The following is a 25,754-nucleotide window of genomic DNA, read 5'->3' as shown; positions in this document are numbered from 1 at the left end:
AGTATAATGATCATTTGTAATAATTCTCGACGGTTAGTAATACCGTTTCATTTTTAAATGACCGTAAAACCGTCATTTATTGATGCATTTTTGGCAAGACGAAGTCAGGCGCATGCGCACTAGCGGCGTTTGGCTTGATAATCATGGCGGACCAACGACACAGACTTTGCTGCGGAGATTTCCCCTCGGAGTAAACTGAGCCAAGCGCTTGGTTTAACCTCATTTTCCCTCGCTTCCTGGCGCGCGTTTAACAGCGCACTGCTGTGTTTAGATGGAGACAGGTGTGGACAATATTGGAGACACTTGTCCCCACACTAAAAGTATACAGCGAAGGAGAAAACTATTTTATGTTTTTCAGCAGGCGATGTGTCGCGAACGTTGTCACAAATTGTTTATAAAGTCTTTACTTTGTTTACTGAGATGTTCACTCCTCCTTTATTTAACTGCAAACTGTATCAGTGTTCAAATAACATTAATACTAGCTAAAATGTTTTGTCATCTCATCAAATTGAACACAGGCTGTGCAGATTGTTTATTCGATGTGTGAGGTATCACTCCAGGGTTTTTTGTTGTTGGCCAAACTGTTGTACAAACCCCGTTTCCATATGAGTTGTAAAATTGTGTTAGATGTAAATATAAACGGAATACAATGATTTGCAAATCATTTTTAACCCATATTCAATTGAATGCACTACAAAGACAAGATATTTGATGTTCAAACTCATAAACTTTATTTTTTTTTGCAAATAATAATTAACTTAGAATTTCATGGCTGCAACACGTGCCAAAGTAGTTGGGAAAGGGCATGTTCACCACTGTGTTACATGGCCTTTCCTTTTAATAACACTCAGTAAACGTTTGGGAACTGAGGAGACACATTTTTTAAGCTTCTCAGGTGGAATTCTTTCCCATTCTTGCTTGATGTACAGCTTAAATTGTTCAACAGTCCGGGGGTCTACGTTGTGGTATTTTAGGCTTCATAATGCGCCACACATTTTCAATGGGAGACAGGTCTGGACTACAGGCAGGCCAGTCTAGTACCCGCACTCTTTTACTATAAAGCCACGTTGATGTAACATGTGGCTTGGCATTGTCTTGCTGAAATAAGCAGGGGCGTCCATGGTAACATTGCTTGGATGGCAACATATGTTGCTCCAAAACCTGCATGTACCTGTCAGCATTAATGGCGCCTTCACAGATGTGTAAGTTACCCATTTCTTGGGCACTAATACACCCCCATACCATCACAGATGCTGGCTTTTGTACTTTGCGCTTATAACAATCCGGATGGTTCTTTTCCTCTTTGGTCCGGAGGACACGACGTCCACAGTTTCCAAAAACAATTTGAAATGTGGACTCGTCAGACCACAGAACACTTTTCCACTTTGTATCAGTCCATCTTAGATGAGCTCAGGCCCAGAGAAGCTGACGGCGTTTCTGGGTGTTGTTGATAAACTGTTTTCGCCTTGCATCGGAGAGTTTTAACTTGCACTTACAGATGTAGCGACCAACTGTAGTTACTGACAGTGGGTTTCTGAAGTGTTCCTGAGCCCATGCGGTGATATCCTTTACACACTGATGTCGCTTGTTGATGCAGTACAGCCTGAGGGATCGAAGGTCACAGGCTTAGCTGCTTACGTGCAGTGATTTCTCCAGATTCTCGGAACCCTTTGATGATATTACGGACCGTAGATGGTGACATCCCTAAATTCCTTGCAATAGCTGGTTGAGAAAGATTTTTCTTAAACTGTTCAACAATTTGCTCACGCATTTGTTGACAAAGTGGTGACCCTCCCCCCATCCTTGTTTGTGAATGACTGAGCATTACATGGAATCTACTTTTATACCCAATCATGGCACCCACCTATTCCCAATTTGCCTGTTCACCTGTGAGATGTTCCAAATAAGTGTTTGATGAGCATTCCTCAACTTTATCAGTATTTATTGCCACATTTCCCAACTTCTTTGTCACGTGTTGCTAGCATCAAATTCTAAAGTTAATGATTATTTGCAAAAAAATGTTTATCAGTTTGAACATCAAATATGTTGTCTTTGTAGCATATTCAACTGAATATGGTTTGAAATGATTTGCAAATCACATTGACACAAAAACGAGATAAATATGCGTTTATTAAGTATCTGTGCTCGTGTGGACATGGCCTTAACAAGGAAAAATTCCGTTAAAAAAAAAACGTATCGACGCCTCGAGGCAGCAAAAATTCCTCGAATATATTTTGTAATCGAATTACTTGAGTTACTCGCGTAATCGTTTCAGCTCTAATCTACGTGTGTGTGTGTGTGTGTGTGTGTGTGTGTGTGTGTGTGTGTGTGTGTGTGTGTGTGTGTGTGTGTGTGTGTGTGTGTGTGTGTGTGTGTGTGTGTGCGTACAGCTTTGGTAATGGGTACATTCGCACCCACCTGCACAAATGTACTTCAAATGTAACAATCAAAATAAATAAGACTTTTTTTTGTTTACTAGGGCATGCATATATAATATGCATTAGTTTGACCAATTAAAATCAACGATAATCAAAAGGGGATGCTTGGAAATAGCATATAAATGCCCCAAAAACTTGGAAAAACGCGATTCATAGCGTTACTTTTGACCCCCATTCCCGTTTATGCAAGAAAAATACAGCTTAAATGAATTTGTCAGTTTATTAACAATTCATATTCTGTTGATGAAATATTAATACATACAGAAGTATTTCTGTAGCATCCACCGAAATCCCAAAGTTCATCAAAAGCGGTGGTGAAAAACGCATACGTTCGTAATTATTTTGTGTAACCAATTTCTATTTTCAAACTACCCCATAACAACAGTTTTACATAAAACATCCGCGTGCGAAATAGTTCTAATCGTTTGATAATTTATATAAGAAATAAACAACCTATTTTACAATATTATCTTTTCTGAATTATGCCTTTTATAAGAGGGAATTGTTTCACCCGGAGAGAATTGTGTAACGCATCACAAACGTATAATTCATGCGATAAACGATATTCATTCGCCGTGCTTAGGGTACAAATAGAACATGTTGACGATTTGGTGTTACCAGTAATTTATGCCGAGCGTTCGTCACGGACGGAAATAAGGAAAATAATGGGATTTTATTAATCAACGGATAGTTTTGCCGGTAAGTGAATAATTTTCTATCAATTTTCTATCGATGCGTTAACCTCTTGTTTCAGTCACTAAAGAAAATGTGTACTTTGATTGAATCGAAGTTGGGTACCCACGCTAACAATTTTCAATTTTTTAATTTTTTTCAGCTTGTTTCTTGTCGCTGCTTTCAGTTGCATATTTTACATTACTCTCATTCAAATTGGTTTTAATAGTACTTTTTAAATATTCCATGCTCTTGCAAAAGCTTATGTGTATTTCTCGTAATAATTCGAATCATTCAATTTGCATACGTCCGTGATAGTCACGCCAATATATCGAGTGTCTATGTTGTGTGTTTGTGTAATTATTTTGAGCGTATGTCAATGATTAATTATGTTAATTTCATACACAATAAACCCAGATTACTATCACAGATAGATTTATATTCATAAAACAAAACGTTTTATGTTTTGATTTTCCAAAGTATGTTTCTAGAGATCGTGTATTTACATATGTGTATTCGCTCATTAATTTTGCTTTTGAAAGTAACACTCCAATGTCCATTAGTGGAGCTGTACACACATATCGTATTTCCTTGAATTGCCGCCGGGGCGGTAATTAATTTAAAACCTCTTCTCACTCCGCCGCTTACCAAAGGCATGCGGAAAATGTAAGCATGCGCTAATTATTTTAAAACCTCTTCTCACTCCGGCGCTTACCAAAGGCATGCGGTAAATTTAGGCCTGCCCTTCTAAATTTGAGTGTGATGTAAGGATACCATCATGAAAAGCACATTTAATAAAAAAAACGTTAAAATGGTCTTACCTTTACTTATAAATGAAGTCCATGTGCAGCTCCTTCTGACCAAAAGCATCGATAACTTGTTTATAGAAGTCTTCCTTATCTTTCTTCAGTTTTAAAAGTCTCTCTGTCTCGATGGAGATCTTCCTTTAATTATTACCTTCTGCTTCGATTGAAAGTCCAGTTTAGAAAACTGTTTTATTTTAGATATGTAATCCTCCATGTTAAAAGTGCAAGCGAGAGGAAAAAATAAACGATCGCTGCTCACTGTTGCTGCTTGTTGTCACTTCTTCTGCAGCCGAGTAGTCGCAAGAAGGATCACTGGCGCCCTCTACCACCAGGAGGCGGGAGTCATTTAATGACTCATATTTTACACACGCAGCTACGGTATATTAATAAAACATAGCTGCTTACTGTTCTTTTTAGCATATTCAATAGCTTGGACCTTAAATCCTACTGAATAGCTCTTAATCTTCTTCCCTTTATGCGTTTTCAAATGATTGAAATCAGCCTCCTCCATTTTGAAAATGATGGCAGGTGAAGTGTCACTCGTGACGTGACGAGTTTGACCCAGCGGAAATTCTAGGCATATGCTAATTATTTTGCGAAACGAGTTTGACCCGGCGAAAATTCTAGACATGCGCTAATAAAAATAATATTTTGCGAAACGAGTTTGAACCGGCGTTAATCCTGAGCCGGCGGTAATGCTCAGCATGCACTAATTATTTTGCGAAACGAGTTTGACCCGGCGGTAATTCTAGGCAGGCGCATACTATATACCCGGCGGCAATTCAAGGAAATACGGTGTGTGTGTGTGTGTGTTTATTTTTTTCTGCAAGTGCAGGTTATTTGTAGGGAGACTTGTTGCTCATGTTTGTGTGCATGTTGCAGACCAGGCCATCCAGATGGTGATCATGTCCGGCACAACCACTGTGCTGCAGCAGTTTGGCAGCGGGCTTAAGAGTCGAAACGAAGACACCCGGGCAAAGTCTGCCAAAGACCTGCAGCACTATGTGACCACCGAGCTGAGAGAGGTAAATACACAGCGCGTGCTCTGTAATATCCATATTGCGGTCAACAACAGAGATGTGACGGCTCGTGAACAGTGACAATCCATCCCAGTTGTGAGTCATTCGTTTGGGAGCCCTTTTTTATGCACAAGCACATTTAGCCCACTCTGCACTTTAGCAACTGGACTAGAAACTGAGTCTGAGTTAAAGGAAACTTAGCCGCATTTGGATTAACATTTTTTGCAAATAAAAGGTATATATTATTCCATATAAATATATATAAATATATGCAAATATTTTTGTATCACTTTAAAAAAAAAATTGTATTTATTTATTTTGCACCATCACACGAACATACAAACTTTGTTAGACAAGATCATAGACTGTATTGGACAATATAAATCAAAATCAAATCAAATCAACTTTATTTATAAAGCACATTTAAAATTTACCACAGGAGTAACCAAAGTGCTGTACAATGGGCAGGTTAAAAGATAATACGAGTACCGAGCAAACACAACACAACACAAACAGAACACGATAAAAAATAAATAAATAAAATAGAATAAATAAAAACATAAAAACAGGTTCACAGCAGGTGTATTATGGGGCGCCATTGCAGGATGGATATCACTCAGTGTTAAAAGCCATGGAATAAAAGTATGTTTTTAAGAGAGATTTAAAAACAGGAAGAGAGGAGGCTTGTCTAACACTCAGAGGTAGGTCGTTCCAGAGCTTGGGAGCAGCAATGACGAAAGCTCTGTCACCTCTAAGCTTCAGCCTTGTGTCAGGGACCGTCAGTAGCAGCTGATCGGCTGATCTTAGGGATCGGGTGGGGCAGTAAGGCTGAAGGAGGTCGGAGAGATAGGTTGGCGCGAGGTTGTTTAGACATTTAAAAACAAATAAAAGGAGTTTAAAATTGATTCGATAACGCACAGGGAGCCAGTGAAGGGACGCTAATATAGGGGTGATGTGCTCACGTCTGCGGGTCTGTGTTAGCAGACGAGCAGCAGAGTTCTGCACGAGCTGCAGGCGGGCGAGGGAGGCTAATGCCTACATACAGGGCATTGCAGTAGTCAAGACGAGTCGAGATAAAGGCGTGGATTAATTTCTCGAGATCATGTCCTGATAGAAGCGGATAGTTTACATACCAAATGTCCATTTATTACAAGTAATAAGAAAATGTGAATGCCTGACTTACCTATCAAGGAGGAAGTTAGCAAGTTTGGTGTCAGATGAAAAAATCTTCCTTGCATTCAATGGTCTGCATCTTTCAAAGGCATCCCCGATACAAATCCTGGTTTTGTTCCTGGATTTGTCATGAATAAGTTGAATGGTAACTTTTAGATTTACCGACGTCTGACATGTTTAGAAACTTTACCAGTGGCAGTAGCCAGACCAAGATGGCGGTACGTGACTGGCAACCTGGATGTGACACACTCACAGACTTTCTAAATGGTCAAACGGTAGAGGGCGGGGCATCGAAATAAAAACAATGACAAGATTCCGGGGCTGTAAATCTAATTTTGAAATGATCATATCCCGGCTGAACTACTGTTATCAGTTATAGAGGTATTGGAAAATAAGATTATTTATTAATGCCTTTTGACAAATCTGGGCCATTTAATGATGACTTGACATGAAGTTATTACATATGGCTCCTTTTAAGCTCTTATTTTGTTTTTCGTCCACAGTTAGGTCAAGATGAGATCACTGCCTTCTATGATGCCTTGAATCACCAAATATTCGAGCTGGTCTCCAGCTCTGACGTCAACGAGAAGAAAGGAGGGATTCTCGCCATAGGTAAGCATGAGTGCACGTCTCTTTCCTGCCAAATGTACGACACTTCCTGAATGCGGTCTTCGCGCCAAAAGAGGCCATCCCTAAGGCTGGGCGATAAAACGATGTGTATCGCGATAGACACCTAGTCGATAGCAGTAAAAAATGCGTCCGAAAAATTGTTCGATAACTGTTTTCCCTTCTTGGTGGGAAGAAAGTGGATGTATTGAAGCAAGGTTGGTTGCATGAACAAAGGCACTCGCAAGAGCGCTAATACCACACCTGCCACTAAACCTGTAGAAAATAGTTCTTCTCAGGTTTCTCTATGTTTACATTTTCACACTTTGCACTACCTTATTATCCGGACTATAAAGCGCACCAGTATATAAGTCGCACCTATGAAATGTTAGAAGAAAAAACATTTTCCATATATTATTAGCACCGGACTATAAGCTGCATATATATACGTTCTGAAATGAGTTATTTACACAGAAATATAAAACCTAATTGTTTCCAAACAATGTCTGTAACACGGCAGTAAAATGGCTGATCAAACGAAACAGAAGTCATGGTCATGGACCCACTAGCTGCGCAAGCTAGCTCTCCAATTAGCTAAACCAGGGGTGTCACACTCAAATACAGAGTGGGCCAAAATTTAAAACTGAATAAAGCCGCGGGCCAAGGTTGAACAAATTAACCTTTTAATAGAGACCCAAACAAGTTTTGCATTGAATATTGAACAAGCAAGGCTTATATAACTTTATAGTGACATGCAAAATCGAGTTTCTAATAATAATAATAATAATTAAAAAAATATCAATGGCATATCAAATACAATTTAAATACAAATTGAATGCCTCTTTTCTATTTGCAGCCTTCTGAGGTAAATATCAACATTAACTTTTTCCACAGGCTAATAAATTTGAAAATAAAATAAAAATGAATAAACCAACCATTCTGGACTTTAAACTGCTCAGTTTGCAACACACTGATCTAATCTGATGTGCCCAAGCCAGATACCTGGCATCTTTTCTTGGATGCTAGTTCATTATTGTCAGGGCTCAGGCTTTGAGCTGAGGCAACCTTCATTATCGAACAAAGGTGTTCATCAGTCATTATATCTCGTAGTCCACCCGGACCACAGTCTTGGGGGCGTGCCTTAAAGGCCTTTAACGTCCTCTACGAGCTGTCGTCACATCCGCTTTTCATCCATTGTAACAACGTGCCGGCCCAGTCACAAGATATGTGCGGCTTCTGTACGCACACACACGTAAATGCAAGGCATACTTGATCAACAGCGATACAGGTTACACTGAGGGTGGCCATATAAACAACTTTAACACTGTAAGAAATATACCCCATAGCGTGAACCCACACCAAACAAGAATGACAAACACATTTCGGGAGAACATCCGCACCGTAACACAACATAAACACAACATAACAAATACCCAGAACCCTTTGCAGCACTAACTCTTCCGGGACGCTACAAAATACACCCCCCGCTACCACCAAACACCTTGTAGCGTCCCGGAAGAATTAGTGCTACAAAGGGTTCTGGGTATTTCTTCTGTTGTGTTTGATGTGTTACGGTGCGGATGTTCTCCCGAAATGTGTTTGTCATTCTTGTTTGGTGTGGGTTCACAGTGTGGCGTATATTTCTAACAGTGTTAAAGTTGTTCATACGGCCACCCTCAGTGTAACCTGTATCGCTGTTGATCAAGTATGCATGCATTCACTTGTGTGTGCGTGCAGAACCCGCACATATTAAGTGACTGGGCCAGCACTCGTTGGACTGGATGAAAAGCAGACATGATGATTTTTCGGAGGGGCACTGAAATTTGAGAGTCTCCCGGGAGGGTTGGCAAGTATGAGAATTAGCGGTGAATGCGGCGCCACCGCTGTATATAATCGGCGGGCCAGCTCTAGTGTTAATTTGATATCGCCTCAAGGGCCAAATGAAATTTGGCCCGCGGGCCAGAGTTTGACACCCATGAGCTAAACAGACTCAATAACTCCACAGTGACGTTTTGGTGAATTTAGTGAGGAATTTGTGAAACTGAAACAATAAAAAAATAATGCCATTGTAAGTTAATGATACTAACACAGACACTCATAAACCTGTTGGCATATTAGCTAATGCTAACAACGCTAGCTTAAATACATTGCAATAGCATGTTCAAATATGTATGAAAACACTCCTACACACATCACCAATGGGACACTTTAGTACGTATGAATTGTTTTAGTTATATTGTAAAACTCACAAAGGTTACGTGAAGTGATAAATGAAGTATCCATACGAGTAGAAACATTATAGATGGAACAGCACCTGTACGATAGCACATACAAATATGCATGAAAACACTCTAACAAACATCACATATGGGACGCTTCAGTAAGTAAGAATTGTTTTAGTTATATTGTAAAACGTACGAACGTTGCTTGGCGTGATGAATGAAGAATCCATACGAGTAGTAACGTTATGGATGGAATGGCACCTGTACTTCCGTTTGGAAGCTCAGTCTAAACAGAAAGGCTATGCAGCACCAAAAGATGGCGCCAAAGCACAAACAATAACACACCTTTTCAGTGCATTTGCTATTTTTGTTTCTTATACCACACATTAGTTGCCAATCAACCTATCCCCAGATGCATGTTTTTGGCGGTGGGAGGAAGCCGGGGTACCCGGAGGGAACCCACGCAGTCATGGGGAGAACATGGAAACTTCACACAGAAAGATCTAGAACCCAGGATCGAACCCAGGATCTTCGTATCTGTTATGAGGTGGTGACTTGTCCAGGGTGTACCCTGCCTTCCGACCGAAGCAGCTGAGATAGGCTGCAGCACCCCCCGCGACCCCGAACGGGACAAGCGGTAGAAAATGGATGAATGGCATTTAGCGAAGAAAAATCCATAAATTAGCTGCACTGTTTTGTAAGCCGCAAGGTGCAAAGCGTTGGGAAAAATTAGCGACTTACAGTTCAGAATTGACAGCATTTGTTGGAGTCTGTCATGGTGCATATTTGGCGCTTCTTCCTGTTGGGCCTCGCTCATAAACCGGCGCTAATGAGTGTAGCGTAAGTGGCGTACCTTCACATCACACTTCCTGCTTTGCCCGAGAAAAAAGACGTAGCCCAAATGGTCCACTTTGTTGCTATATTTTGGCGAGTACAGCTATGTATCAAAACAGAGAGAGGGGTGTATCCTGCCTTTCATCGCTGCAGTCTGCATTTGAACTTTGACCCAGAAAGGAGGAAAGAAAGAAGTCTTCATAATACTTCATGTCAAGTGTATTCATGCCTGTCTTTCCCGTAGTGAGTCTGATCGGAGTGGAGGGAGGAAGCACCAACAAGATCAGCCGCTTCGCCAACTACCTGCGGTACCTGCTCCCCTGCGGCGACACGGTGGTGATGGAGATGGCCTCCAAAGCCGTGGGCCACTTGTCCATGGCGGGCGACAACTTCACCTCCGAGTATGTGGAGTTTGAGGTGAAGCGGGCGCTGGAGTGGCTGGGAGCTGACAGGAACGAAGGCAGACGCCACGCCGCTGTGAGTCGCAGTTATGTTGCAGCCTTTTTCCAAAAAGGAATACATTAATTTTTGTCCTCAAAAATCTACACACAATACCCCACAATGACAATGTGAAAAGGTTTTTAAAAAGAAAAAGTTTTACAAATTTGAATACTTTCAGAATGCACTGTGCTTCCTTTCATTTAAAAGAACAAAGTTTATTATATTTCCTCAAATACTGCTTCCTGCTTGAATAGACACATATCTACACCTGGCCTTTAATAAACACATTTTTAGCTGTCGACAAAGGTGAAGAATAACAATGATGAAGATATTGGTAAAATTAGGGGTGTCATGATACAGCTTTTTTTACTTCCGATACGATACTGATATTGGAGCCTTGAGTATTTTGATCCGATACGATATTAGCAAGAATCTCACATACTTTTATTATTTTGTCGCGTGTCAAAGAGATTTGATCAAGTGAAATGAGTCTATACAGAGAACACAAACCTATTTATTATAAGCTGCCTGGAATAGACTTATGCTGTCTTTAAGTTGTAGTGGAGTGGTATTTTTATTATTTTTTGGGGCGACACCCAGTGGTCACAATAATTCAGGAAGTTAAGCCCATGGCGCTATAAATCGAACGATGCGGACACGTTTGTTACTGGGTACTTCCTAACAGTGCCTTGGAGACTTTGTATGTGTAAGTAATATGTTACTATATTTTTTTTGATACTTACTTTAATTGACAAATTTGTTTTTTTTCTCGAGTGTTTGTATTAAAGATTTAAGATGCAATTATAATATAATCCAAACTGCAAAAATTTTTATTTAATTGATATTAATAACAACTGATATTTTTCAAACTATAAAGGTTACAAAACTCCAAAATATTTTTTAAGAAATCAAATATGTAACAGAACTAAAGTGGAGGACAATATTAATTTTGAAGAAAACATTTGATAAGATGTATAGTTAATTTGTTTATTTCATTCATTAAAAATCAAACAAACTAATAAAAAACAAATACAAATAAAACAATCAACATAACGTTAAAGTAAATTATGAATGAGCGTGACGGTGAAAAAAAATAAAAATACAAACTAAAAATAATAAAATACTTATAATAATGTGTAATAAAAATAAAAAACATAACTTGCTGTGTTAAAAGTACCAAATTGGAAGCTAATAAATATAAATACTAACCAAAAATACATACATGATTAAAATGATAGGTTTAAAGTATCAAAGTGCAGAAAAGTACCAAAGTAAAGGGGGGAAATTTAACAATACAAACTAAAAATACTAAAATAAAATGCTTAAAATATTGGGTTTAAAATAACAAAGCGCAGAAAAATAGTTACAAATCAAAATAACTAAATTGATAGCTACAAAGTACCAAGTTAGAAGGGAAAATGTAAATACTAACTAAAAATAGTTAAAAATGGTTAAAAATAATAATTAAGCAAGTTGAAGGGGGAGGTGTTTAGGGCGCGTCCGACCGATAGGAGACCACAGGGAAGACCCAGGACACGTTGGGAAGACTATGTCTGATCCCCTGGGAGGAGATGGACCAAGTGGCTGGGGAGAGGCAAGTTTGGGCTTTTCTGACCTGACCTGACCTGACCTGACCTGACCTGTGATAAGCGGATGAAGGTGGATGGATGGGTTAAAAGAGCCAAGGGTAGAAAAGTTAGAGCATTGAAGAAAGAAAAAAGAAAAAAAATTGTGTTTGTAGACCAAATCCTCCCATTTGATTAACACCATACCTCCAATAAACTCCTCCAAACAGCCTTGGACACTTGTTGAGGAACCCACTCCTTCTTGTTCTTGACTTTCTTAGCAAGATTTGAACTGCTGGCAGCGTCATAAAAACCTATTTTTTTGGGACACAGGTGTTGGTGCTGAGGGAGCTGGCTGCCAGCGCCCCCACCTTCTTCTTCCAGCACGTGCAGCCCTTCTTCGACAACATCTTCTACGCCGTCTGGGACCCCAAGCAGGCCATCCGAGAGGCGGCCGTGGCGGCGCTGCAGGCCTGCCTCATCCTCACCACGCAGAGAGAGACCAAAGAAATGCAGAAACCCCAGTGGTACAAAGTACGGACCTCCGCCTCGCCCTCCCTCAAGTCCCATCATAAGGTGTGCAAACCCTTTTGTTTCTGCTAGCAAACGTTTGAGGAGGCCGAGCGGGGCTTCGATGAAACCTTGGCCAAGGAGAAAGGGATGAATCGTGACGACCGCTTCCACGGCGCTCTCCTCATCCTCAACGAGTTGGTTCGCATCAGCAGCATGGAAGGAGAGGTCAGTCCGTTTTTCTACCACACATTCTAAAAATACTATTACATAAACAAGTGGAATAAAAGAACAAACAGGTGAAATGTAACGAGAAAAAGCTGTTTTTTTATTATACTGTCATTGCTAAAAAAAAAAAAAAAATGAATCAAAATTAATGTTGTTACAACAAATAAACTTAAAAACCCCAAAAACGTATAATCGATCGATAGATCTGAAGTTGAACTAGAGACCTAAGCATTGAAAGTAAAACACATTTAAAAAAAAAAGTATTATCTATTTTTAACACTTTTAAGAGTAGGGACTCTTTTGGATAGATATGAAGTTGGTCTAGACCAGGGGTCCCCAAACTGCGGGCCGGATCCGGCCCCCCACCATCCAAAATCCTGCCCACGGAAAGTCCCAAGTTAAAAAAAAAAGTTTATTTTTATTTTTATTTGTATTTTTTAATTTTATTTATTTTTTTATTTTTTTTATCTTTCCTTTCTAATCCATTTTCTACCGCTTGCTACTCTCTGTGTCTCCTAGCCGCTCAGGCAAATCATATTGTCTAAAAATACATTTTTCCATCGATAACGTGACAATGTTAAATGTTGATGAACATCAATGTTAATTGATGTTAAATGACAAAACGGATTATAAAGACATTGTGTGTATATATATATATATATATATATATATATATATATATATATATATATATATATATATATATATATATATATATATATATATATAGATAGATAGTACTTTATTGATTCCTTCAGGAGAGTTCCCTCAGGAAAATAAAAAAAAAATTATATATATATATATATATATATATATATATATATATATACACACAGCCCGGCCCCCGGCCAAATTTTTTTAACCCAATGCGGCCCCCGAGTCAAAAAGTTTGGGGACCCCTGGTCTAGACTCTAGAGACTTTAAGGAGCTGGTTGCAACATTTACACAGATGCCTAGAGGGCGCCAAATTTTTTAATATTCCCTATTTTCCGGATTACAGAACCCAGCGGTATATAAACCATACCCACTACATTTGAGCTAGCTAGTGGTGTTTTTGTTATATCTTTAAAGGTTACTGTGAGCAAGTTGCAAACAGCATCTTTAAGCATTGAAGGTAAAGCTCTTTTTTTTTTTTTAAATATGTGACTTATTTTTAACACTTTTATAAAGAATTTTAGTGGGATTTATTTTTTAACTGTCTTTGCTCAAAGAACAATAATGAATCAAAATCAATGTGGTTATGAATTATTAATTATTAGTTTATCCAATTGTTTAACATCAAATATTTTACTTTGAAATATTTTTGGGTAAAATATGACACATTTCAGGTATTAGCCGTACAAAAACTAAGTTTTCTTGACAAAAAGGGCATAAAATAAACGGAAAAAACCCCCAAAAACTTATAAGCGACGGAAAGATCTGAAGTCAAGCTTAATATTTAAGAATTGGAAGTACAAACCCCGTTTCCATATTAGTTGGGAAATTGTGTTAGATGTAAATATAAACGGAATACAATGATTCGCAAATCATTTTCAACCCATATTCAGTTGAATATGCTGCAAAGACAACATATTTGATGTTCAAACTGATACACATTTTTTTTTTGCAAATAATCATTAACTTTAGAATTTGATGCCAGCAACACGTGACAAAGAAGTTGGGAAAGGTGGCAATAAATACTGATAAAGTTGAGGAATGCTCATCAAACACTTATTTGGAACATCCCACAGGTGAACAGGCAAATTGGGAACAGGTGGGTGCCATGATTGGGTATAAAAGTAGATTCCATGAAATGCTCAGTCATTCACAAACAAGGATGGGGCGAGGGTCACCACTTTGTCAACAAATGCGTGAGCAAATTGTTGAACAGTTTAAGAAAAACCTTTCTCAACCAGTTATTGCAAGGAATTTCGGGATTTCACCATCTACGGTCCGTAATATCACCAAAGAGTTCAGAGAATCTGGAGAAATCACTGCACGTAAGCAGCTAAGGCCGTGACTTTTGATCCCTCAGGCTGTACTGCATCAACAAGCGACATCAGTGTGTAAAGGATATCACCACATGGGCTCAGGAACACTTCAGAAACCACTGTCAGTAACTACAGTTGGTCGATACATCTGTAAGTGCAAGTTAAAACTCTCCTATGCAAGGCGAAAACTGTTTATCAACAACACCCAGAAATGCCGTCGGCTTCGCTGGGCCTGAGCTCATCTAAGATGGACTGATACAAAGTGGAAAAGTGTTCTGTGGTCTGACGAGTCCACATTTCAAATTGTTTTTGGAAACTGTGGACGTCGTGTCCTCTGGACCAAAGAGGAAAAGAACCATTCGGATTGTTATAGGCGCAAAGTTGAAAAGCCAGCATCTGTGATGGTATGGGGGTGTATTAGTGCCCAAGACATGGGTAACTTACACATCTGTGAAGGCGCCATTAATGCTGAACGGTACATACAGGTTTTGGAGCAACATATGTTGCCATCCAAGCAACGTTACCATAGACGCCCCTGCTTATTTCAGCAAGACAATTCCTAGCCACGTGTTACATCAACGTGGCTTCATAGTAAAAGAGTGCGGGTACTAGACTGGCCTGCCTGTAGTCCAGACCTGTCTCCCATTGAAAATGTGTGGCGCATTATGAAGCCTAAAATACCACAACGGACACCCCCGGACTGTTGAACAACTTAAGCTGTACATCAAGCAAGAATGGGAAATAATTCCACCTGAGAAGCTTAGAAAATGTGTCTCCTCAGTTCCCAAACGTTTACTGAGTGTTGTTAAAAGGAAAGGCCATGTAACACAGTGGTGAACATGCCCTTTCCCAACTACTTTGGCACGTGTTGCAGCCATGAAATTCTAAGTTAATTATTATTTGCAAAAAAAAAAAAAAGTTTATGAGTTTGAACATCAAATATCTTGTCTTTGTAGTGCATTCAATTGAATATGGGTTGAAAAGGATTTGCAAATCATTGTATTCCGTTTATATTTACATCTAACACAATTTTACAACTCATATGGAAACGGGGTTTGTAAAAACAAAAAAAGTTTGACTAATTTTTAACACTTTAATGAGTGGGGCCGTTTGGTTTCCAATCATTTTAGTGGTATTTTTTGCTTTAACTATCTTTGCTCTAAAAATGAAAATGAAAAGCAATGTTGTTATAAATGAATGCCCTTTTTAAGGCTCAGATTACTTCACATCAAATATTTCACTTTAAATATCTTTTTGGGGGAAATATTGCATATGTTGTGTGTTTGCCATAAAAAAACACGTTTTCCATGAAAAACCTGCTCAGTGGCCTTGTGGTTAGAGTGTCCGCCCTGAGATCGGTAGGTCGTGAGTTGAAACCCCGGCCGAGTCATACCAAAGACTATAAAAATGGGACCCATTACCTCCCTGCTTGGCTCTCAGCATCATGGGTTGGAATTGGTGGCTAAATCACTAAAAATGAGTCCCGGGCTCGGCCACCGCTGCTGCTCACTGCTCCCCTCACCTCCCAAGCGATGGAGCAAGGAGATTAGTCAAATGCAGAGGGTAATTTCACCACACCTAGTGTGTGTGTGTGTGTGACTATCAGTGGTAATTTAATTTAATTTAAAAAAGGGCATAAACCAAACAAAAGAAAATAAAAACTTGTAATCAACGGATTGGTCTGAAGTCGATATAAATATTTAAGTGTTTAAAGTAAAAAAATATATGACACATTTTTAACAATTTTTGAGTGGGGCCCTTTTTCTTCCCTAGAATTTAATTTGGATTTTGAATCAAAATCAAAGTTATGAATGATTGCCCTTTCCAAAGTTCCGATTATTTCACATCATATATTCCAATTTAAAAATATTATTTAGAGAAAATATTGCATATTTTGTGTGTTTGTTGTATAAAATAAGAGCATAAAACAAAAAACAAATTCAAAAATTAGAAACATCAGATAGATATGAAGTTGAACTAGAGATTTAAGCGTTAAAAGTAAAAAAAAAAATGTATGACTTATTTTTAACAATTTTCTTACTTGGGCCCTTTTTGTTTTTTTAATTAATTGCTCAAAAAATAATAATGAATCAAAATCAATGTTATGTATTATTGACCTACTTAAGCTTCCAATGATTTCACATCAAATATTCCACTATGAATATTTGTTGGGTGAAAATATTGCATATTTTGAGTTTTTGCCATAAAAAAAAGTTTTATATAACAAAAAAGGCATACAAATAAAAATTGCATCGACAGATAGATTTGAAATAAATCTAGAGATTTAAGCATTGACAAAAATAATTATATTAAATTACTTATTTTTTTAAACATTTATGACTGAGACCCTTTTCGATCTGCGGGACCTAACTTGATGGGAGCCCAAAAGGTAAAAAAAAAATATATATATATTGTATTTGTTTTGAAAATGTAAAATATCAAAAATGGCCCTCGCATGCTTAGATTTCTCAATGGGTCCCTCAGTGGAACAAGTTTGTACACCCCTGTCCTGTGGTCCACCAGCGCATGCGTGAGGAGATGGAGGAGATCACGCAGCAGCAGCTGGTGCACGACAAGTACTGCAAGGAGCTGATGGGCTTCGGAACAAAGCCTCGCCACATCACCCCCTTCACCAGCTTCCAGTCGGTGCAGCCGCAGCAGTCCAACGCCCTGCTGGGCCTGCTGGGCTACAGCACGCCGCAGGGCTTCCTCAGCTTCGGGGCCACGCCGGTGCCTGCCAAGAGTTCGCTGGTGGAGAGCAGATACTGCCGGGAGCTCATGGAGGAGCGCTTTGACCAGGTGAATGAACAATATCTTAACCCTTGCCATTGTTTTTATAACCTGCTACCTCCTGCTTTGTGGGGAATCTATATAAACGTCTCCTTGTAAAGTTCAGTGACATGGACACCTAGGGCTGGGCGATATGGCCTTTTATTAATATCTCAATATTTTTAGGCCACAAAAAGTTGCTGGACATCCATTGTTTAATTTCATTAAGACACGCATCCAGCTGACTACAATCCGGCGTGTTGGTCAGCTTTAGGGGCATGTAGAGTTGGTTGTCATCAGCATAACAGTGAAAGCTAACACCGTATTTGCGTATGATGTCGCCAAGCGGCAGCATGTAAATACTAAAAAGTGCAGGGCCAAGAACCGAACCCTGAGGAACTTCGCATGTTATCTTAACATACTCCGAGGTCACATTGTTATGGGAGACGCACTGCATTCTGTCAGTAAGATAAGAGTTAAACCACGACAAGGCTATATAAATCTAATCCATCATTATTATTATTATTATATTTAGCACTGAAGGTCCTAATAGTACAAACAGCTCCTTTACGCACACAAGTAAACATGCTGCAGGACTGCTTGTATCGCACATGATATCACACACAAGTAAAAACGCTGCAGGACTGCTTGTATCACACATGATATCACACACAAGTAAAAACGCTGCAGGACTGCTTGTATCACACACAAGTAAACACTCTGCAGGACTGCTTGTATCGCACATGATATCACACACAAGTAAACACGCTGCAAGACTGCGTGTATCGCACATGATATCACACACAAGTAAACACTGCAGGACGGATTGTATCACATTATATCACACTCAAGTAAATACTGCAGGACTGCTTGTATCGCACAGGATATCACACACAAGTAAACACTCTGCAGGACTGCTTGTATCGCACATGATATCACACACAAGTAAACACTGCAGGACGGATTGTATCACATTATATCACACTCAAGTAAATACTGCAGGACTGCTTGTATCGCACAGGATATCACACACAAGTAAACACTCTGCAGGACTGCTTGTATCGCACATGATATCACACACAAGTAAACACGCTGCAAGACTGCTTCTATCACACATGATATCACACTCACAACTAAACACGCTGCAGGACTGCTTGTATCGCACATAATATCACACACAAGTCAACACGCTGCAGGACTGCTTGTATCACACATATCACACACACAAGTAAACACGCTGCACGACTGCTTGTATCGCACACAATATCACACACAAGTAAATATGCTGCAGGACGGCTTTTATTGCACATTATATCATACACAGGTAAACACGCTGCAGGACTGCTTGTATTGCACATGATATCACACACAAGTCAACAAGCTGCAGGACTGCCTGTATCACACATATCACACACACAAGTAAACACGCTGCAGGACTGCTTGTATCACACACACAAGTAAATATGCAGCAGGACGGCTTTTATTGCACATGATATCACACACAAGTAAACACCAAATATTACACCAGAGGAAACACACTGCAGAACTGCTTGTATCTTACATGATATCACACACAAGTAAACACGCTGCAAGACTGCGTGTATCGCACATGATATCACACACAAGTAAACACTCTGCAGTACTGCTTGTACCGCACATGATATCACACACAAGTAAACACTGCAGGACGGATTGTATCACATTATATCACACTCAAGTAAATACTGCAGGACTGCTTGTATCGCACAGGATATCACACACAAGTAAACACTCTGCAGGACTGCTTGTATCGCACATGATATCACACACAAGTAAACACGCTGCAAGACTGCTTCTATCACACATGATATCACACTCACAACTAAACACGCTGCAGGACTGCTTGTATCGCACATAATATCACACACAAGTCAACACGCTGCAGGACTGCTTGTATCACACATATCACACACACAAGTAAACACGCTGCACGACTGCTTGTATCGCACACAATATCACACACAAGTAAATATGCTGCAGGACGGCTTTTATTGCACATTATATCATACACAGGTAAACACGCTGCAGGACTGCTTGTATTGCACATGATATCACACACAAGTCAACAAGCTGCAGGACTGCCTGTATCACACATATCACACACACAAGTAAACACGCTGCAGGACTGCTTGTATCACACACACAAGTAAATATGCAGCAGGACGGCTTTTATTGCACATGATATCACACACAAGTAAACACCAAATATTACACCAGAGGAAACACACTGCAGAACTGCTTGTATCTTACATGATATCACACACAAGTAAACACGCTGCAAGACTGCATGTATCGCACATGATATCACACACAAGTAAACACTCTGCAGTACTGCTTGTACCGCACATGATATCACACACAAGTAAACACTGCAGGACGGATTGTATCACATTATATCACACTCAAGTAAATACTGCAGGACTGCTTGTATCGCACAGGATATCACACACAAGTAAACACTCTGCAGGACTGCTTGTATCGCACATGATATCACACACAAGTAAACACGCTGCAAGACTGCTTCTATCACACATGATATCACACTCACAACTAAACACGCTGCAGGACTGCTTGTATCGCACATAATATCACACACAAGTCAACACGCTGCAGGACTGCTTGTATCACACATATCACACACACAAGTAAACACGCTGCACGACTGCTTGTATCGCACACAATATCACACACAAGTAAATATGCTGCAGGACGGCTTTTATTGCACATTATATCATACACAGGTAAACACGCTGCAGGACTGCTTGTATTGCACATGATATCACACACAAGTCAACAAGCTGCAGGACTGCTTGTATCACACATATCACACACACAAGTAAACACGCTGCAGGACTGCTTGTATCACACACACAAGTAAATATGCAGCAGGACGGCTTTTATTGCACATGATATCACACACAAGTAAACACCAAATATTACACCAGAGGAAACACACTGCAGAACTGCTTGTATCTTACATGATATCACACACAAGTTAACACGCTGCAGGACTGCTTGTATCGCACCTGATATCACACACAAGTAAACATGCCGCAGGACTGCTTGTATCGCACATTATATCACACACAAGTAAACATGCTGCAGGACTGCTCGTATCGCAAATTATATCACACAAAAGTAAACACGCTGCAGGAATGCTTGAATCGCACATGATATCACACACAACTAAACATGCTGCAGTACTGCTCTTATTGCAAATTATATCACACACAAGTAAACAGACTGCATGACTGCTTGTATCGCAGATGATATTACACACAAGTAAACACGCTGCAGGACTGCTTGTATCGCAAATTATATCACACTCAAGGAAACACGCTGCGGGATTGCTCTTATTGCAAATTATATCACACACAAGTAAACACTGCAGGACTGCTTATATCGCACATGATAATACGCACAAGTAAACACGTTGCAGGAGTGCTTGTATCGCACATGATATAGCTCACAAGTAAACATGCTGCACGACTGCTCGTATCGCAAAATATATCACACACAAACACGCTGCAGGACTGCTTGTATCGCACATATCACCACACACAAGTAAACACTCTGCAGGACTGCTTGTACCGCACATGATATTGCTCACAAGTAAACACGCTGCGGGACTGCTTGTATCGCACATGATATCGTACACAAGTAAACACGCTGCAGGACTGCTTGTATTGCACATGATATCGCACACAAGTAAACACGCTGCAGGACTGCTTGTATCACACATGATATCGCACACAAGTAAACACGGTGCAGCTGTTAATGACAATGTTATTTTGATTCCCTAGACCACACACCTGACCACTGCAGAAGGTGCTCAGTTGAACGCAGGCACTAATTGTGTTGTTGTGTCCCCAGGTGTGTCGATGGGTGCTAAAGTACAGAACCAGTAAGAACCCTCTGATCCAGATGACCATCCTCAATCTGCTTCCACGTCTTGGCGCCTTCCAGCCGCACACATTCACTGGTGAGTGTGTTTCATTGGGAATGTACAGGACAAAGCGTTGAGACGGCCTTGTTGGACTTGCAGACCAGTACCTGGCCGACACCATGGGCTACCTGCTGGGCAGCCTCAAGAAGGAGAAGGAGAGGACGGCAGCCTTCCAGGCTCTGGGCCTGCTGGTGGTGGCGGTCCGGGCGGAAATCCAGCCCTACCTGGCAAAGATCCTGGAGATCATCAAGGCGGCTCTGCCCCCCAAAGACTTTGCTCACAAGTCAGTCATTGTTGACATGTGATGTTCACGCTCACTTCTTGGAGTTGCGGTTCCCCTAAAGTTCTTCTGTGCAGGAGACAGAAGTCCATCCAGGTGGATGCTACAGTGTTTACCTGCATCAGCATGCTCTCCAGAGCCATGGGTCCCAGCATCCAACCAGACATCAAGGAGCTGTTGGAGCCCATGTTGGCTGTGGGCCTCAGGTATCGTACATCCTTCACTTTGACGGTTGGTTCCTCTCCTAACTTGGCGGTCTGTCCAGCCCCGCGCTGACGGCGGTGCTGTACGACCTGAGCCGGCAGATCCCGCAGCTGAAGAAGGACATCCAGGACGGGCTGCTGAAGATGCTCTCGCTGGTTTTAATGCACAAGCCGCTGCGTCACCCCGGCATGCCCAAAGGCTTGGCTCACCAGCTGGCCTCGCCCAGCCTCACCAACATCCCGGAGGCCAGCGACGTGGGCAGCATCACGCTGGCCCTGCGCACGCTGGGAAGCTTTGAATTTGAAGGTAAGAGTTTGGAAAGTAAAAGTCTGCTCCAGGGTCACATTGTCTCCATAAAATGTTAATGTTTTAAGTACCGTATTTTCCGCACTATAGGGCGCACTGGTATATAAGTCGCACCCACTAATTTTAAATATTCTGTAAATGTTTATTTCCATACCACAATTGTTTCCAAACGGTGTCTGTAACATGGCAGTAAAACAGCGGATCAAACAAAACAGAAGTCATCATCATGGACCCACTAGCTGCACAAGCTAGCTCTATAGTCAGCTAAACAGACTCAATAACTCCACAGTGACGTTTTGGTGAATTTACTGAGGAATTTGTGAAAGTGAAACAATACAAAAAGAATGCCTTTGTAAGTTAATAATACTAACAAAGGCACTTGTAAACGTGTTAGCATATTAGCTAATGCCAATAGCTTGATTACATTACAATAGCACGTACAAATATGCATGAAAACACTCGACACAGACATCACACATGGGACGCTTTAGTAAGTAAGAATTGTTTTAGTCGTATTGTAAAACTTACAAACGTTGCTTGGAGCGATGATTGAAGAAACCATACGAGTAGAAACGCTATGGACAGCTAGAAGACGGATCGGCACTTCTACTTCTGGTTCAACGCTTTAAGCAACATGGACTTCGCATTCACCCAGCAGCACCTGCAGCGAGGGAACTCGTCCACAAGATGGCGCCATAGCACAAACGATAAAACACCTTTTTGGTGTATTTGCATGTGTTTAACGAAAACGGTTTGCATTTTTGGTATCGCAGTTTTTGGATGTTTTCACAAGGACCATAGTCATACCAATGTGGTCTGTAAATGCATACTTGCCAACCTTGAGACCTCCGAATTTGGAAGATGGGGGGGGGTTTGGTGGTACCGGGGGGTGTATATTGTAGCAATATACAATACATATATTGTTGCGTCCCGGAAGAGTTAGTGCTGCAAGGGGTTCTGGGTATTTGTTCTGTTGTGTTTATGTTGTGTTACGGTGCGGATGTTCTCCCGAAATATTGTAGCGTCCCGGAAGAGTTTGTGCTGCAAGGGGTTCTGGGTATTTGTTCTGTTGTGTTTATGTTGTGTTACGGTGCGGATGTTTTCCCGAAATGTGTTTGTCATTCTTGTTTGGTGTGGGTTCACAGTGTGGCGCATATTTGTAACAGTGTTAAAGTTGTTTATACGGCCACCCTCAGTGTGCCCTGTATGGCTGTTGATCAAGTATACATGGCATTCACATAAGTGTGTGTTAAAGCCGCATATATTATGTGACAGGGCCGGCACGCTGTTTCTTTGAGGAAAAGCGGACGTGACGACAGGTTGTAGAGGACGCTAAAGGCAGTGCCTTAAAGGCACGCCCCCAATTTTGTTGTCCGGGAGAAATTCGGGAGAATGGTTGCCCCGGGAGATTTTCGGGATGTGCACTGATATTCGGGAGTCTCCTGGGAAAATCGGGAGGGTTGGCAAGTACGGTAAATGATGCAAGGCAAGAGCGCTAATAACACACCACCTTAGCCGCGCTCACCCTTTAGAGCACAGCTGTAACTTCCTGCCACTAAACCTGCAGAAAATAGTTCTTCTCAGGTTTCTATGTTTACATTTTCGCACTTTTCACTTATTTTCTTACACTTTATGAAGCATTTCTTACATATTCATTATTCTTAAAAGCTTATTGTTAAGTGTTCAATTTGATTTTACTATTTTGTTGACATTGTTTGATTGTTTTACATGTTTGTGTTGACATTTCCTTTCTGCCTTGATAGCTGAGGGATTATAATCACAGAAAGGTTACATTTCATTTCAAATATATTTTTATCCTAGTCCTTATTTTCCCATAGGTCATCAAAAATATAAATATTTATCAATATTGACCGATATAAAACACTTATATCGTGATAGTTTTGAAGTGTAAAAATAAGTCAAGCAAATTCAAGTACCATTGTAACTTAACTCCACAAGTGTAAAAATAAGTTAAGCATGGACAAATAACATGGTAATGTTCTAAACTGTCAGTCATGTGACACTGCCATGTAAGTGTAAAAATAAGTTAATCATGGGCAAATAACATGTTAATGTTCGTAACGATCATAGTCATGTGACACTGCCATGTAATTGTAAGAATAAGTTTATCATTGGCAAATAACATGTTAATGATCTAAACTGTCGTAGTCATGTGACACTGCCATGTAAGTGTAAAAATAAGTTAATCATGGGTAAATAACATGTTAATGATCTAAACTGTCAGAGTCATGTAACACTGCCATGTAAGTGTAAAAATAAGTTAAGCTGAGTCCCCTCGCATTACGGCAGCTTGTACTGCGCAGCCTGGACAGAAATGCGTCTTAAACTGCGAGGACACGTATGGGTTGGAAGATTTGCTGTGACCCCAACTCTGGGTTGTTGTTGCATATTTTGGGTCGCTCATGTCCGTGCTCTCTCGTCAGGACACTCCCTCACCCAGTTTGTGCGCCACTGTGCTGACCACTTTCTGAACAGCGAGCACAAGGAGATCCGAATGGAGGCGGCAAGGACCTGCTCCCGCCTCCTCACGCCCTCCATACACCCCATCAGCGGCCACGTTGTCAGCCAGACGGCCGTGCAGGTGGTGGCCGACGTGCTGAGCAAGCTGCTGGTGGTGGGCATCACAGACCCAGGTAACCTTTGACCGGACTTTAGATCAACAACAGTCACGCATCGCCAACTCCGTCCTCAGACCCCGACATCAGGTACTGCGTGCTGGCCTCCCTGGACGAGCGCTTCGACGCCCACCTGGCCCAGGCTGAGAACCTGCAGGCGCTCTTTGTGGCCCTCAATGACGAAGTGTTTGAGATCAGAGAACTTGCTATCTGCACCATCGGACGTCTCAGCAGCATGAACCCGGCTTTCGTCATGCCCTTCCTGCGCAAGATGCTCATTCAGGTAGCACTCTTACGACTTCCACTAGAATATATGCCCTTCCTGCGCAAGATGCTCATTCAGGTAGCACTTTTACGTCTTCCACTAGAATATATACCCTTCCTGCGCCAGATGCTCATTCAGGTAGCACTCTTACGACTTCCACTAGAATATATGCCCTTCCTGCGCAAGATGCTCATTCAGGTAGCACTTTTACGTCTTCCACTAGAATATATACCCTTCCTGCGCCAGATGCTCATTCAGGTAGCACTCTTACGACTTCCACTAGAATATATGCCCTTCCTGCGCAAGATGCTCATTAAGGTAGCACTCTTACATCTTTCACTAGAATATATACCCTTCCTGCGCAAGATGCTCATTCAGGTAGCACTCTTACGACTTCCACTAGAATGTATGCCCTTCCTGCGCAAGATGCTTATTCAGGTAGCACTCTTACGTCTTCCACTAGAATATTTATGCATGACTATATTTGTTGTGTTCTGAGATATTTATCAACAATACTATATTTGTTGTTTCCTGAGATATTTATCAATACTGTATTTGTTGTCTTCTGAGATATTTATTTAACAATACTACTGTATATTTGTTGTTTCCTGTGATATTTATCAACAATATTGTATTTGTTGTCTTCTGAGATATTTATCAACAATACTTTATTTGTTGTCTTCTGAGATATTTATTAACAATACTATATTTGTTGTTTCCTGAGCTTTTCATCAACAATACTATATTTGTTGTTTTCTAAGATACGTATTTATCAACAATGCTATATTTGTTGTTTTCTGAGATATTTATCAACAATACTATATT

At 40.6% G+C, this 25,754-nt stretch overlaps 1 protein-coding gene across 1 annotated transcript in view; it reads left to right on the top strand.

The window, feature by feature from the left end:
• The window catches only part of mtor (mechanistic target of rapamycin kinase), a 277,393-nt gene that overhangs the window by 2,186 nt on the left and 249,453 nt on the right, over positions 1-25,754 (top strand). The window contains exons 2-13 of the mRNA XM_061985591.2: positions 4,799-4,941; positions 6,612-6,720; positions 10,015-10,247; positions 12,110-12,310; positions 12,380-12,514; positions 17,008-17,283; positions 21,166-21,274; positions 21,338-21,521; positions 21,596-21,724; positions 21,784-22,028; positions 24,473-24,682; positions 24,742-24,947. Of these exons, the coding sequence (XP_061841575.1) occupies positions 4,813-4,941; positions 6,612-6,720; positions 10,015-10,247; positions 12,110-12,310; positions 12,380-12,514; positions 17,008-17,283; positions 21,166-21,274; positions 21,338-21,521; positions 21,596-21,724; positions 21,784-22,028; positions 24,473-24,682; positions 24,742-24,947 (2,166 nt within the window). The 5' untranslated portion in view covers positions 4,799-4,812. The remainder of the gene's footprint in view (positions 1-4,798; positions 4,942-6,611; positions 6,721-10,014; positions 10,248-12,109; positions 12,311-12,379; positions 12,515-17,007; positions 17,284-21,165; positions 21,275-21,337; positions 21,522-21,595; positions 21,725-21,783; positions 22,029-24,472; positions 24,683-24,741; positions 24,948-25,754) is intronic.

This window comes from Nerophis lumbriciformis, linkage group LG23, assembly GCF_033978685.3.
Source record: "Nerophis lumbriciformis linkage group LG23, RoL_Nlum_v2.1, whole genome shotgun sequence".
Lineage (NCBI taxonomy): Eukaryota > Metazoa > Chordata > Actinopteri > Syngnathiformes > Syngnathidae > Nerophis > Nerophis lumbriciformis.
Note: the sequence above shows the minus strand (reverse complement) of the source record. Positions and strands in the feature narration are given on the sequence as shown.